The sequence below is a fragment of the Gobius niger genome (assembly GCF_951799975.1).
Source record: "Gobius niger genome assembly, chromosome: 22".
Taxonomy (NCBI): domain Eukaryota; kingdom Metazoa; phylum Chordata; class Actinopteri; order Gobiiformes; family Gobiidae; genus Gobius; species Gobius niger.
Genome location: NC_136873.1, coordinates 11,301,067 through 11,313,255, shown reverse-complemented (window position 1 = coordinate 11,313,255; position 12,189 = coordinate 11,301,067). Strand labels below are relative to the sequence as shown.

Below are 12,189 nucleotides of genomic sequence, written 5' to 3'. Positions count from 1 at the left end.
CAGAACACCCCCTCTTTAACTGTGCGCCTTATATCCCGGTGCGGGGATCTCAGTTTCATTTGTTCTGCATCGTGCCTTTGTTTACAGATAAACCAGCACTAATGAATGCACCTTGTATAGGCGGCGTTCACGATTTAGAATGTGATGATGTCATAATGTCAGATGGAGGGCGGGGCCAATGCAACTCTATGGGAGAAATGCAGTTTTTGGAAGAAATCTCCAAAACGAAAATTGACAAATGTTTTTCCTCATCAGTGTCTGATCGTGATCGGATTCACAAACCTGTGAGATTATTTTTTTGTCTGAAAGTCTTTTCTATTGGACAACATCATGGTCATGTTTTCGCATATTGTCACCACTTTTTGACATTTTTCAGAGATAATAATTGTACATTAGTTCATATGAGCCGACAGAGGAGACGATGAACTTTGTGACAGTTTTTGTTTCATGTGGATTCCTCCAGTAATGACTGAGATATGAGCCAAAAAACAAAGACATAAAAATATGCATTTTGTCAGTTACCACCGTTACCATAGTTACCGTCAGTTGATCCACCTCAATGTTAAACTATGGCTCTTTAGGATGTTGTGATGTCACGTGAACGCAGCCTATTCCTTATGTATGAAAATAAACATTATCATTGATGATGCTTATAATCAGGTGCGCCTAATGGTGCGATAAATACGCTATTGCTGGGTTGCAGGTGACATCACAGCGTTCTAATGGCCAGTACTATTCTATGGAGGAAAACTTATTTTGTTGTTGAGGAAATTTTTAGTCTTGTACAGAGAGATCATGGACCCAGTGAATGAGGTATGACTTGTGAAAATGTAATGCTGTTAATAGGAAAAACTAATAAATAAATAATAATAATAAATAAAACGGCATACTTTTTTCATATTAAGTTATTTAATGACTTTATTTTATTTGCAGTTTTTGGGATTGCTGGATGAAGAAAAATCGCAAGGACCCCTCGTCCTGCAACACACATCTCATGTATGGACAACTTGCCAAAAAAACATCATTCATATGGACTGTTGGAAAAAGACTATTCTTCTAACCTACAACTACAGTATCTGCAGCTAGTACTATGGTACTTTTCAGCACATGCCTGTTAAGGCCAGCACACGCTACACGACCTTTCTAGTCGTAAACGATTTCATATAGAATGGGGGGTCCACACTACACGACTGATTTCAGGTCGATTATAGAACGTCTGGGGGTTCACACTTAACGCCTGAGAATCGTCAGAGCGACTCACGATTCTGACAAACAGCTGATGTTTTATAACACAGCGCGTCTGTCGTCTCTACGGCTTCAAAACTGACCCCAGATCAGCAAAGACAGGCCTGTGTTTGTGAGCGTGGGATAACGTGTGTGTCCCGATTGGTCAACGGTGTCAACAATGTCACAACACCGCAGCGCTAGCTTACGGCTACTACCGAGCTTCAACCGGGCTATAGTTCTGTCACATGGAGATAAACGTCGGCGACAGGAAGAAGCGGGACGTGTTTCAGTGGATTTAATAAGAAAAGGAGACGGACCTCAGGATGGAGGAGACGGAGGAGGAAGCGGGGAGGCTAGCCGCCGTTAGCGGGGAGGCTAGCCGCCGTTAGCTGCCGTTAGCAGGGAGGTGAAGCTAAACAGTTCGTCTCCAAACTCAGTAAGTGAAGCTAAACTCTGTTCGTGGTTGAAATGTAGCTGGAAAAGGTGTTTGTCGTGAACTTTTGCTGATATAAAGTTGTGCTGTTTCGTGTGTGGGGCTGTGGCCGTGAAATGAGTCGTTTGTGCCGCTGGTTTAACAGAGAAGTGAAAAAAGGAGGCGCGGCGGTGTTTTCCTGTCTTTATATCACTCTGTCATTCACATTTGGGACGGTAAAATCACACTACACGACCCCCCCACACTACACGACCCCCCCCCCCCACACACTACACCACCCGACTCTGTGTGACTGCCTTCGACGAGACGCGACTGAGAAATCGGGCATAAAAGTCGTGTAGTGTGAGTTGACCTTAAGTAGAAACCTTTGCACACGGGTTAAGGTATCGGCGCCTTAACCCGGTGTTTGGTTTATCCTCACTAAAAGTGTCCCACAGAACACTGCTTTTGTCTTTGTACAGTTCAACAAATATAGCACATTAAAAGTCCCTCATTAATGTCAGCACTTAGTGCCAGAAAAACAAAAGTCTTTAGCTGCATGTAAAATGTGCATAAGTTGTCATTTAAATAAATGTATTGCAATAGTAGTTTTAATTGTTTATTTAAGGTATTTTACACTATTGTTTGATTTTATGTTGTGTTTAAAGCTGAAAACCACGGCTGCCTGGTTTATAAAAAAGACAAAGTGATACAACATTTTTCATGGTAGAAATCAGGCAGCTGAATAAAAGGTTGCGTCTTTAAATTTTAATCTTGAAACATGTCATTTTAAAAGGTTTAAAAGCCTTTTTGAATTTATATACTGATTCCGTAACCGTGTTTACATGTTTACTGTATTTTTAATGGTGAAAATATACTCGCAACCACAGCTGCAGTTGCCATTTTTTCACTGTAATTGTAATAACAGATCATGTTACTGTATTTTTAACGGTGAAAAAACGGTTAATGTTAGGTTGGGGTAGTTCGGGTTAATGTTAGGTTTGTTTTGTTTTCTTTATCAGTCAACAGGAGCTTCTAAAACACTTCACAAACGTCTTCATAAGGATTTTGTTTTGTCAATAACTGGACTCCTCAGGTGGAGCAGATCAACATTAACCTTCGAGCTCCGCCTTGTCCAGCAGAGGGCGCCCTCTCACGGTGGATCTGCCTCCGGGTCTGCAGCTTCCCCCTCCTCCTCGCTTCCTCTCCAGTCTCCACCTGCTCCTGGGGGCGGGACTCACGGCCGAGCAGAGGACGGGCCGGGGGGAAGTGTGCGCTGCCCCGGGACAGAGCCACACGCCAGAGTCTGGAGAGTCTGGAGAGTCTGGAGAGTCTGGAGAGTCTGGAGAGTCTGGAGAGTCTGGAGAGTCTGGAGAGTCTGGAGAGTCTGGAGAGTCTGGAGAGTCTGGAGAGTCTGGAGAGAGTTTGGACACAGAGGATTGTCTCTCCTGCAGGTCAGAGTCTTTTCTCTTTAACGTTTTGTATCAGACACGGAAACGGGACGAGTTTTACTGCAGACTTTCTGAGAGTTTCTGTAGCCCAGGGCCGCGGGCAGGTGTTTTGGCAAGGGGGCTGCTGAGAGACAAGACTGCCCCCCCAAAGCGCTATTTCTTTGCTTATTTCCTGTTTATTTCACCCCTTAACTCCCGCCTGAACCGAGCACGTTTTCTCCAGTTTGGCTTTGCCCCAATCCAAAAGCTTCTGGAAAAAAGGTGTGGAAATAGCGACAAAACTGAGACGAAAACAAGGATGGAAATGTGACAAAAAAAGACAAAAAATGGACAAAAAAATGACAAAAAATTGACTAAAATTGACAAAAAAAGACAAAAAATGGACAAAAAAATGGACAAAAAATGACATAAAATTGACATAAAATTGACAAAAAAAATGACAAAAAAATGACAAAAAAATGACAAAAAAATTGACAAAAATTGACAAAAAAATGACAAAAAATGGACAAAAAAATGGACAAAAAATGACATAAAATTGACAAAAATGGACAAAAAAATGACAAAAAATGGACAAAAAAATGGACAAAAAATGACCAAAAAATGACCAAAAAATGACCAAAATATTGACTACAAATGGACAAAAAAATGGACAAAAAAATAATAAAAAAATAAAAAAAATTGACAAAAAAAAAAAAAATGGACACAAAATGGACAAAAAATTGACAAAAAATTGACAAAAAATTGACAAAAAATTGACAAAAAATTGACAAAAAATTGACAAAAAATTGACAAAAATATGAAAAAAATAGAAAAAAAAATGAAAAAAAATTGATGTTACTGTAGATTATGTTGTGTTACTGTGGGTTGTGTTGGGCACAGGTTGCGTTCCTTTGTGGTTGTGCTTTGGTCTCAGCCTCAGACACAAACCTGCACTTGATCCTGATCCTGATCCTGACCCTGATCCTGATCCTGAGTCCGGGTCCGGGTCCTGACCCTGATCCTGATCCTGACCCTGATCCTGACCCTGATCCTGAGTCTGAGTCCGGGTCACGGTGTTGAGATTCCGCTGCTGTGGGATTACGCTGGAGATGAAAACTACTTATTTCTGTAAACCTTGTGGTCTAAACCAGTGCTTCTCAACCTGGGGGTCGCACATACTGTATATATATAATGTTTTATAGTAGCATGTGTTGCTTTTTCACCAGAGTGCCATGATTTGATGAATTTTATTTGTTTTATTCTTTGTTTTTATGTCGGGTAATGTTCCTGTTTTTCACGGTGTGACCCGGGCGGGGGGTCACGAACCCTTTACCAGGGGCGGACTGGTCATGTGTCCATTCTGGAAGAGCACAGAAGGGCCCCTGGTCTGGCCCCTCACTTTACCTTTTACCCTTACCCCCGGGCGAAACCGAGCTTTACCCAAATCTAAAAGCTTAGCGTCTTAACTCCCGCCTGAACTGAGAGCATCTTTTTCCTCACGTCAGCACATTTTTTTTCACATTTTTTCCATTTTTTTTTGTTGGGTATTCAACTAATTTTTGTTAATTTATTTAGTCATTTTTTTGTCAAATTTTTGTCATTTTTTGTGTCAAATTTTTGGTCCATTTTTTATCAATTTTTCGTCACATTTTTGTATTTTTTATGTCATTTTTTTTGTAATTTTTTTTGTCTTTTTTTCGTAAATTTTTCGTCATTTTTTTGTCACATTTTTTCAAATTTTTGCCACTTTTTCGTTACTTTTTTGTCACATTTTTGTATTTTTTTGGGTCAAAATTGTATCACATTTTTGTCAAATTTGTGTCATTTTTTGTCTTTTTTTGTGACATTTTCCCCACTTTTTCATGAATTTTTCGTCACTTTTTTGTCAAACTTTTCTCACTTTTTTGTCACATTTCCATCATTGTTTTCGTCTCAGTTTTGTTGCTATTTTCTCACCTTTTTTCCAGAAGCTTTTGGATTGGGGTAAAGCCAAACCGGAGAAAATGTGCCCGGTTCAGGCGGGAGTTAAGGGGTTAAAAGAAAAGCATCCGAAAACAAAATGTGCTGGAAAAGCAACAAAAAAGTGACGAAAACGTGACGACAAAGCGATGAAAAAACAACAAAAACATGAAAAAAACACCCAAAAAACAAGAGACGAAAACACGGCAAAAAGCCACAAAAAAGGAATGAAAAAGCAACAAAAACATGACGAAAATGCATTATCAGTGAAAACATTTGTCAAAATTCAAACTCCTCCTCGTTCAAAGCTGCATGAATCAAACAGGAGTTGTACGTTTAACCTCTGAACCCCGGCCTGAAGCTTTGATCACAGCCTGTAGGCCAGAGTCACGCCTCATTTGAAAGCTAAGACCAAACTGTCCTCATCCTCGGCTCACGTCTGCTGCTGTTTTTAGGCTTTTCGATGAAGCCGGATCCGGTTTTCACTTTTCCTCGGTTTTTGTCTCACTTTTGCAGTTAAACCTCTTAACTCCCGCCTGAACCAAGAGCGTTTCAAACAGCTCTATCCAAATCCCAGAGTAACACCTCATTTGAACGCTAAGACTTACATCTCATTTTCAACACTTTTTCAACGCTTTTTGCTAAAAAAAATTCTCACGTTTTTCTACGTTTTCCGTCACTTTTTGGTCAAAATGTTGGCAATTTTTTTTCACTTTTTTTTCACTTTTTTTTCTCCTTTTTTGTCATTTTTTTGTCAATTTTTTGTAAATTTTTTGTAAATTTTTTGTAAATTTTTTGTAAATTTTTTGTTAATTTTTTGTCATTTTTTTGTAAATTTTTTCAATTTTTTTTCACTTTTTTTGTCAATTTTTTTTCACTTTCTTGTCATTTTTAGTCAATTTTTAGTCGATTTTTTGTCAATTTCTTCACTTTTTTTTCTCTTTTTTTGTCAATTTTTTTTAAACTTTTTATTTTTTTAAACTTTTTTTCTCTTGTCAAATTGTCACTTTTTTGTCACTTTTTCATCCTTGTTTTCGTCTCAGTTTTGTTGATAATTACACTCTTTTTCCAGAAGCTTTTGGATTGGGGTAAAGTGTAACTGGAGAAAACGTGCTCTGTTCAGGCGGACTCAGGGATTAAATGATGGAAGAGTTTAGTAACAAACCACAGTTCACTTTAACCTCTGACCCCCCACTTTAACTCCTGCAGTTCAGCTTTACCCGAATCTGGATCGTACAGCCTCATTTGAAAGCTAAGACCTCGTCAGGTTTTGGTCCTGGTTTTGGTCCTGGTTTTGGTGGGTGTTTGGACCTTGTTTCCAGAGCAGCTGTAGGTCCTGGTGGAGGTTTTGGACCTTGTTTCCAGAGCAGCTGTAGGTCCTGGTGGAGGTTTTGGACCTTGTTTCCAGAGCAGCTGTAGGTCCTGGTGGAGGTTCAGAGCTTCAATGATCCGGTTTTGCTGCAGGTCCAGGTTTGGTTTGAGCCACAGTTTGTGTTTGTGAAGCTCCGAGTTCAGAGAGAGAAAAGTCATGTGACGATCGTGTTACGGAGAGTCTGGAGCTGCAGCGACTCTGACGTCAGCTCTGATTTACTGTGGAAAGTGCTTCAGTGATGCGAGTCTCAAACCCTTTAGGACTCAGGGACTGAGACTCTGGGACTGAGACTCTGGGACTCTGGGACTCTGGGACTCTGGGACTCTGGGACTGAGACTCTAAGACTCTGAGACTCTAAGACTCTGGGACTCTGGGACTCTGGGACTGAGACTCTAAGACTCTGAGACTCTGAGACTCTAGGACTCTGGGACTAAGACTCTGAGACTCTGAGACTCTAGGACTCTGGGACTAAGACTCTGGGACTCTGGGACTCTGAGACTCTGAGACTCTGAGACTCTAAGACTCTAAGACTCTAAGACTCTGAGACTCTGAGACTCTGGGACTCTGAGACTCTGAGACTCTAAGACTCTAAGACTCTAAGACTCTGAGACTCTGAGACTCTGGGACTCTGAGACTCTGAGACTCTGGGACTCTGAGACTCTGAGACTCTGGGACTCTGGGACTGAGACTCTGAGACTCTGAGACTCTGGGACTCTGAGACTCTGAGACTCTGAGACTCTGAGACTCTGAGACTCTGAGACTCTGGGACTCTGAGACTCTGAGACTCTGGGACTCTGGGACTGAGACTCTGAGACTCTGAGACTCTGAGACTTTGGGACTCTGGGACTCTGGGACTCTGAGACTCTGGGACTGAGACTCTGGGACTCTGAGACTCTGAGACTCTGGGACTCTGGGACTGAGACTCTGAGACTCTGAGACTCTGAGACTTTGGGACTCTGGGACTCTGGGACTCTGAGACTCTGGGACTGAGACTCTGAGACTCTGAGACTCTGAGACTCTGGGACTGAGACTCTGGGACTCTGAGACTCTGAGACTCTGGGACTCTGGGACTGAGACTCTGAGACTCTGAGACTCTGAGACTTTGGGACTCTGGGACTCTGGGACTCTGGGACTCTGAGACTCTGAGACTCTGAGACTCTGGGACTGAGACTCTGGGACTCTGAGACTCTGAGACTCTGAGACTCTGAGACTCTGGGACTGAGACTCTGAGACTCTGAGACTCTGAGACTTTGGGACTCTGGGACTCTGGGACTCTGGGACTCTGAGACTCTGAGACTCTGGGACTGAGACTCTGAGACTCTGAGACTCTGAGACTCTGAGACTCTGGGACTCTGGGACTGAGACTCTGAGACTCTGAGACTCTGAGACTCTGAGACTCTGAGACTCTGAGACTCTGGGACTCTGAGACTCTGGGACTGAGACTCTGAGACTCTGAGACTCTGAGACTCTGAGACTCTGAGACTCTGAGACTCTGAGACTCTGAGACTCTGAGACTCTGAGACTCTAGGACTCTGGGACTAAGACTCTGAGACTCTGAGACTCTGAGACTCTGGGACTCTGGGACTGAGACTCTGAGACTCTGAGACTCTGAGACTCTGAGACTCTGAGACTCTGAGACTCTGAGACTCTGAGACTCTAAGACTCTGGGACTCTGAGACTCTGAGACTCTGGGACTCTGAGACTCTGAGACTCTGGGACTCTGGGACTGAGACTCTGAGACTCTGAGACTCTGAGACTTTGGGACTCTGGGACTCTGGGACTCTGAGACTCTGGGACTGAGACTCTGAGACTCTGAGACTCTGAGACTCTGGGACTGAGACTCTGGGACTCTGAGACTCTGAGACTCTGGGACTCTGGGACTGAGACTCTGAGACTCTGAGACTCTGGGACTCTGGGACTCTGGGACTCTGAGACTCTGAGACTCTGAGACTCTGGGACTGAGACTCTGGGACTCTGAGACTCTGAGACTCTGAGACTCTGAGACTCTGGGACTGAGACTCTGAGACTCTGAGACTCTGAGACTTTGGGACTCTGGGACTCTGAGACTCTGAGACTCTGGGACTGAGACTCTGAGACTCTGAGACTCTGAGACTCTGAGACTCTGAGACTCTGAGACTCTGAGACTCTGAGACTCTGGGACTCTGAGACTCTGAGACTCTGGGACTGAGACTCTGAGACTCTGAGACTCTGAGACTCTGAGACTCTGAGACTCTGAGACTCTGAGACTCTGAGACTCTGGGACTCTGGGACTCTGAGACTCTGGGACTGAGACTCTGAGACTCTGAGACTCTGAGACTCTGAGACTCTGAGACTCTGAGACTCTGAGACTCTGAGACTCTGGGACTCTGGGACTGAGACTCTGAGACTCTGGGACTCTGAGACTCTAAGACTCTAAGACTCTAAGACTCTGGGACTGGGACTCTGGGACTGAGACTCTGAGACTCTGCGACTCTGCGACTCTGGGACTCTGGGACTCTGGGACTCTGGGACTCTGGGACTCTGAGACTCTGAGACTCTGAGACTCTGAGACTCTGGGACTCTGGGACTGAGACTCTGAGACTCTGAGACTCTGAGACCCTGGGACTCTGGGACTCTGAGACTCTGGGACTGAGACTCTGGGACTCTGAGCTGAAGGAGCTGAAAGAGCTTTCAAGGCCGCGCTGATAAAACCTCCAGACTAAACAAACTCCAGCCCAAACAAAAGTCTCTCAGACTCTGGGTCGAAGGTCGAGCTGAAGTTTCCCTGAATCTGCAGATTTAGACGAGTCACGTTCGACTAAAGTGAATGTGGAAAGACTTTGAGTGCAGGAAATGTTTTATCTTCACAGCTCAGAGGAAGTTCAGGTAGAACCTCCTGAAGAGACTCTGGGATTCTTCTCTCTGAGCAACAGGAGTTTCGGTCTCACTGTTGTTCAGCGAGGCCTCACTGGGTTCTCAGCGGGGCCTCAGCGGGGCCTCAGTGGGGCCTCAGTGGGGCCTCAGCGGGGCCTCAGTGGGGCTTCAGTGGGGCCTCAGTGGGGCCTGAGCCGATTAAACCTACACTAAGCTGCAAAGCACCCTGGGAACTTCAGTGATAAACGCACACGACTCAAACGGACGGCCCTTCGAACCCGCTCCCTCCCCCTCCCTCAGTCTGCTCGTGCCCGGAGTGGAGTTCTGTCTGAAACTGACCCTCACTGAGGCCTGAAGGTCCCTCACTGAGGCCTGAAGGTCCCTCACTGAGGCCTGAAGGTCCCTCACTGAGGCCTGAGTGAAGGTCCCTCACTGAGGCTTGAAGGTCCCTCACTGAGGCCTGAAGGTCCCTCACTGAGGCCTGAAGGTTCCTCACTGAGTCAGAACCATGAGTGACAGGAACATGACAGTAAATACAGTGCTCTCTTTGATTCCAGTAAAAAGGCTGAGGCCTCATTGCTCTGAGGTCTGAGGTGAAGAAGGAAGTCATGGAGCTTCTGCTTCAGACAGAACTTTACACATGTGTGTGAATTGTAAAACATGTGTATGTAGTAAATAACAAAATGAAGCGACAATTCAACTCCTTTTTTATTTTTAATCACACGATTGATGCTCATAAAGGTTGTAAACATATGTACATGTATGATCTGCTGCAGGTCATGTGTGTCCTGGTGGGTCATGTGGACAGGGCTGTGGTAGATCTACTTTTACTTTGGAGAAAAACAGTTACAATAGTCTATATGTCTTCAGGTCTTCAGGTCTTCAGGTCTTCAGGTCTTCAGGTCTTTAGGTCTTTAGGTCTTTAGGTCTTTTGGTCTTTAGGTCTTTAGGTCTTTAGGTCTTTAGGTCTTTAGGTCTTCAGGTCTTCAGGTCTTCAGGTCTTCAGGTCTCCATGTCTCATAGACCTGCTGGAGCTCCTCTGTTGTTGCTGATATGGATCTAGAGCGTCCTTCATGAACCTGATCTCCTGTTGTTGGAGCTGATATAGATGTCAGCGTGTCCTTCATGAACCTGATCTCCTGCCGCTCTGGGCGAGTCGGGACCTGCAGAGTCGCCTCCAGACACAGATTTATTGTGATGAAGGAAACAGACTTGAGCTTCTTTCTTCTGAAGACAAACCTCGGAACAATCAGTCTTTTCTCTCATGGATCCTCTGAAGCTTTTCTCTCATGGATCCTCTGAGGCTTTTGATCCACTTTAAAGCGGGATTTAGCCGAGTCTGTGGCATCGGTTCATTGAAAAGAGCCGTTTAAAAGGCTGGCTCTTTTTGGTATTGATTGAATTGATTGATTGTTATGTAGTTCTCGTTTGATTCAGACGAGTTATTGTCAAATGTTTTTCCTCTTCAGTTTTTCACCGTGATTCACAAACCGGACGGAACGTTGAGTTTCAGAAATATTGATGTGGAATTAAAGAGTTTTTTGTGTTTGTTCACTGATGGAAATGAGACAAAAAAGTGAGAAAAAATGACAAAAAAGCGACGAAAAATGGATGAAAAAGTGGCAAAAATGTGACAAGATATGACCAAAAAAAAAATGAAAATTTGATAAAAATTTGAGCAAAAAAAATGACAAAAATGTGATAAAATATGACAAAAAAATAAAAAAATTGACAAAATATGACCAAAAAAAAATGAAAATTTAATAAAAATTTGACAAAAAATACAAAAAAATGGCAAAAAAAAAGACAAAAAATGACTAAAAAAATGATAAAGATGTGATTAAAATTTGACAAAAAAATGACGAAAAATTACTAAAAAATGACAAAAATGTAATTAAAATTTGACAAAAAAAAAAAAAAAAAAAAAAGACATAAAAATGATAAAAAATTGATAAAAATTTGACAAAAAATGACAAAAAAATGTCAAAAATGTGATTAAAATTTGAAAAAAAAAAATAACACAAAATTGACAAAATATGACAAAAATGTGATTAAAATAAAAGAAAATAAAAAAAAAAGGTGACAAAAAAGTTGCTGGGTTTCAGGTCACGTCACAGCGCTCTAAAGGCCCAGGATGTTCAGTAACTCTGTTGAGTTTCAGAAATATTGATTATTGTATTAAAGAGTTTTTTGTGTTGTTCACGGATGGTAATGAGACAAAAAAGTGAGAAAACATTGACGAAAAATGGATGAAAAAGTGGCAAAAATGTGACAAAAAATGACAAAAATTGGAGAAAAAATTGACGGGAAAATGACAAAAATGTGATTAAAATTTGACACAAAAATGTCAAAAAAAATGACAAAATATGACAAAAAAAATACGAAAATTCGATAAAAATTTGAGCAAAAAAATGACAAAAATGTGAATAAAATTTGATTAAAATTTGACAAAAAAAATACAAAAAAAAATACAAAAAAAAATACAAAAAATTGACAAAAAATTACAAAAAAAATGACCAAAAAAATGACTAAAAAAGAAAAAAACAATGAAAAAAAATGATAAAAATTTGAAAAAAAAAATTACAAAAAATTACAAAAAATTGATAAAAAAATTGACGAAAAAAAGACAAAAATGTGTCCAAATTTGCCAAAAAAAATTACATAAATTTGACCAAAAAAATAATTAAAAAAATACAAAAATGTGCCAAAAACGTTTCTGGTTTTCAGGTCAGGTCACAGCGCTCTAAAGGCCCAGGATGTTCAGTATCTCTGTTGAGTTTCACAAATATTGATTATTGTATTAAAGAGTTTTTTGTGTTGTTCACTGTAAGAAAAAAAACGACTTCTGGCACAAAAACAAACACATATTTTCCGAAAGTGAAGAGGAAGCGAGATTTAACCTGAGGCAGAAACTAAACTCATTTGAAAGCTAAGAC

General features: G+C 41.8%; 1 protein-coding gene across 1 annotated transcript in view; it reads left to right on the top strand.

Moving 5' to 3' along the window:
• lamb2l (laminin, beta 2-like) overlaps positions 1-12,189 on the top strand; it is a gene marked incomplete at its 5' end in the record, with an annotated part of 80,855 nt that overhangs the window by 5,960 nt on the left and 62,706 nt on the right. The window contains 1 exon segment of the mRNA XM_079580770.1: positions 2,851-3,093. Within this exon segment, the coding sequence (XP_079436896.1) occupies positions 2,851-3,093 (243 nt within the window).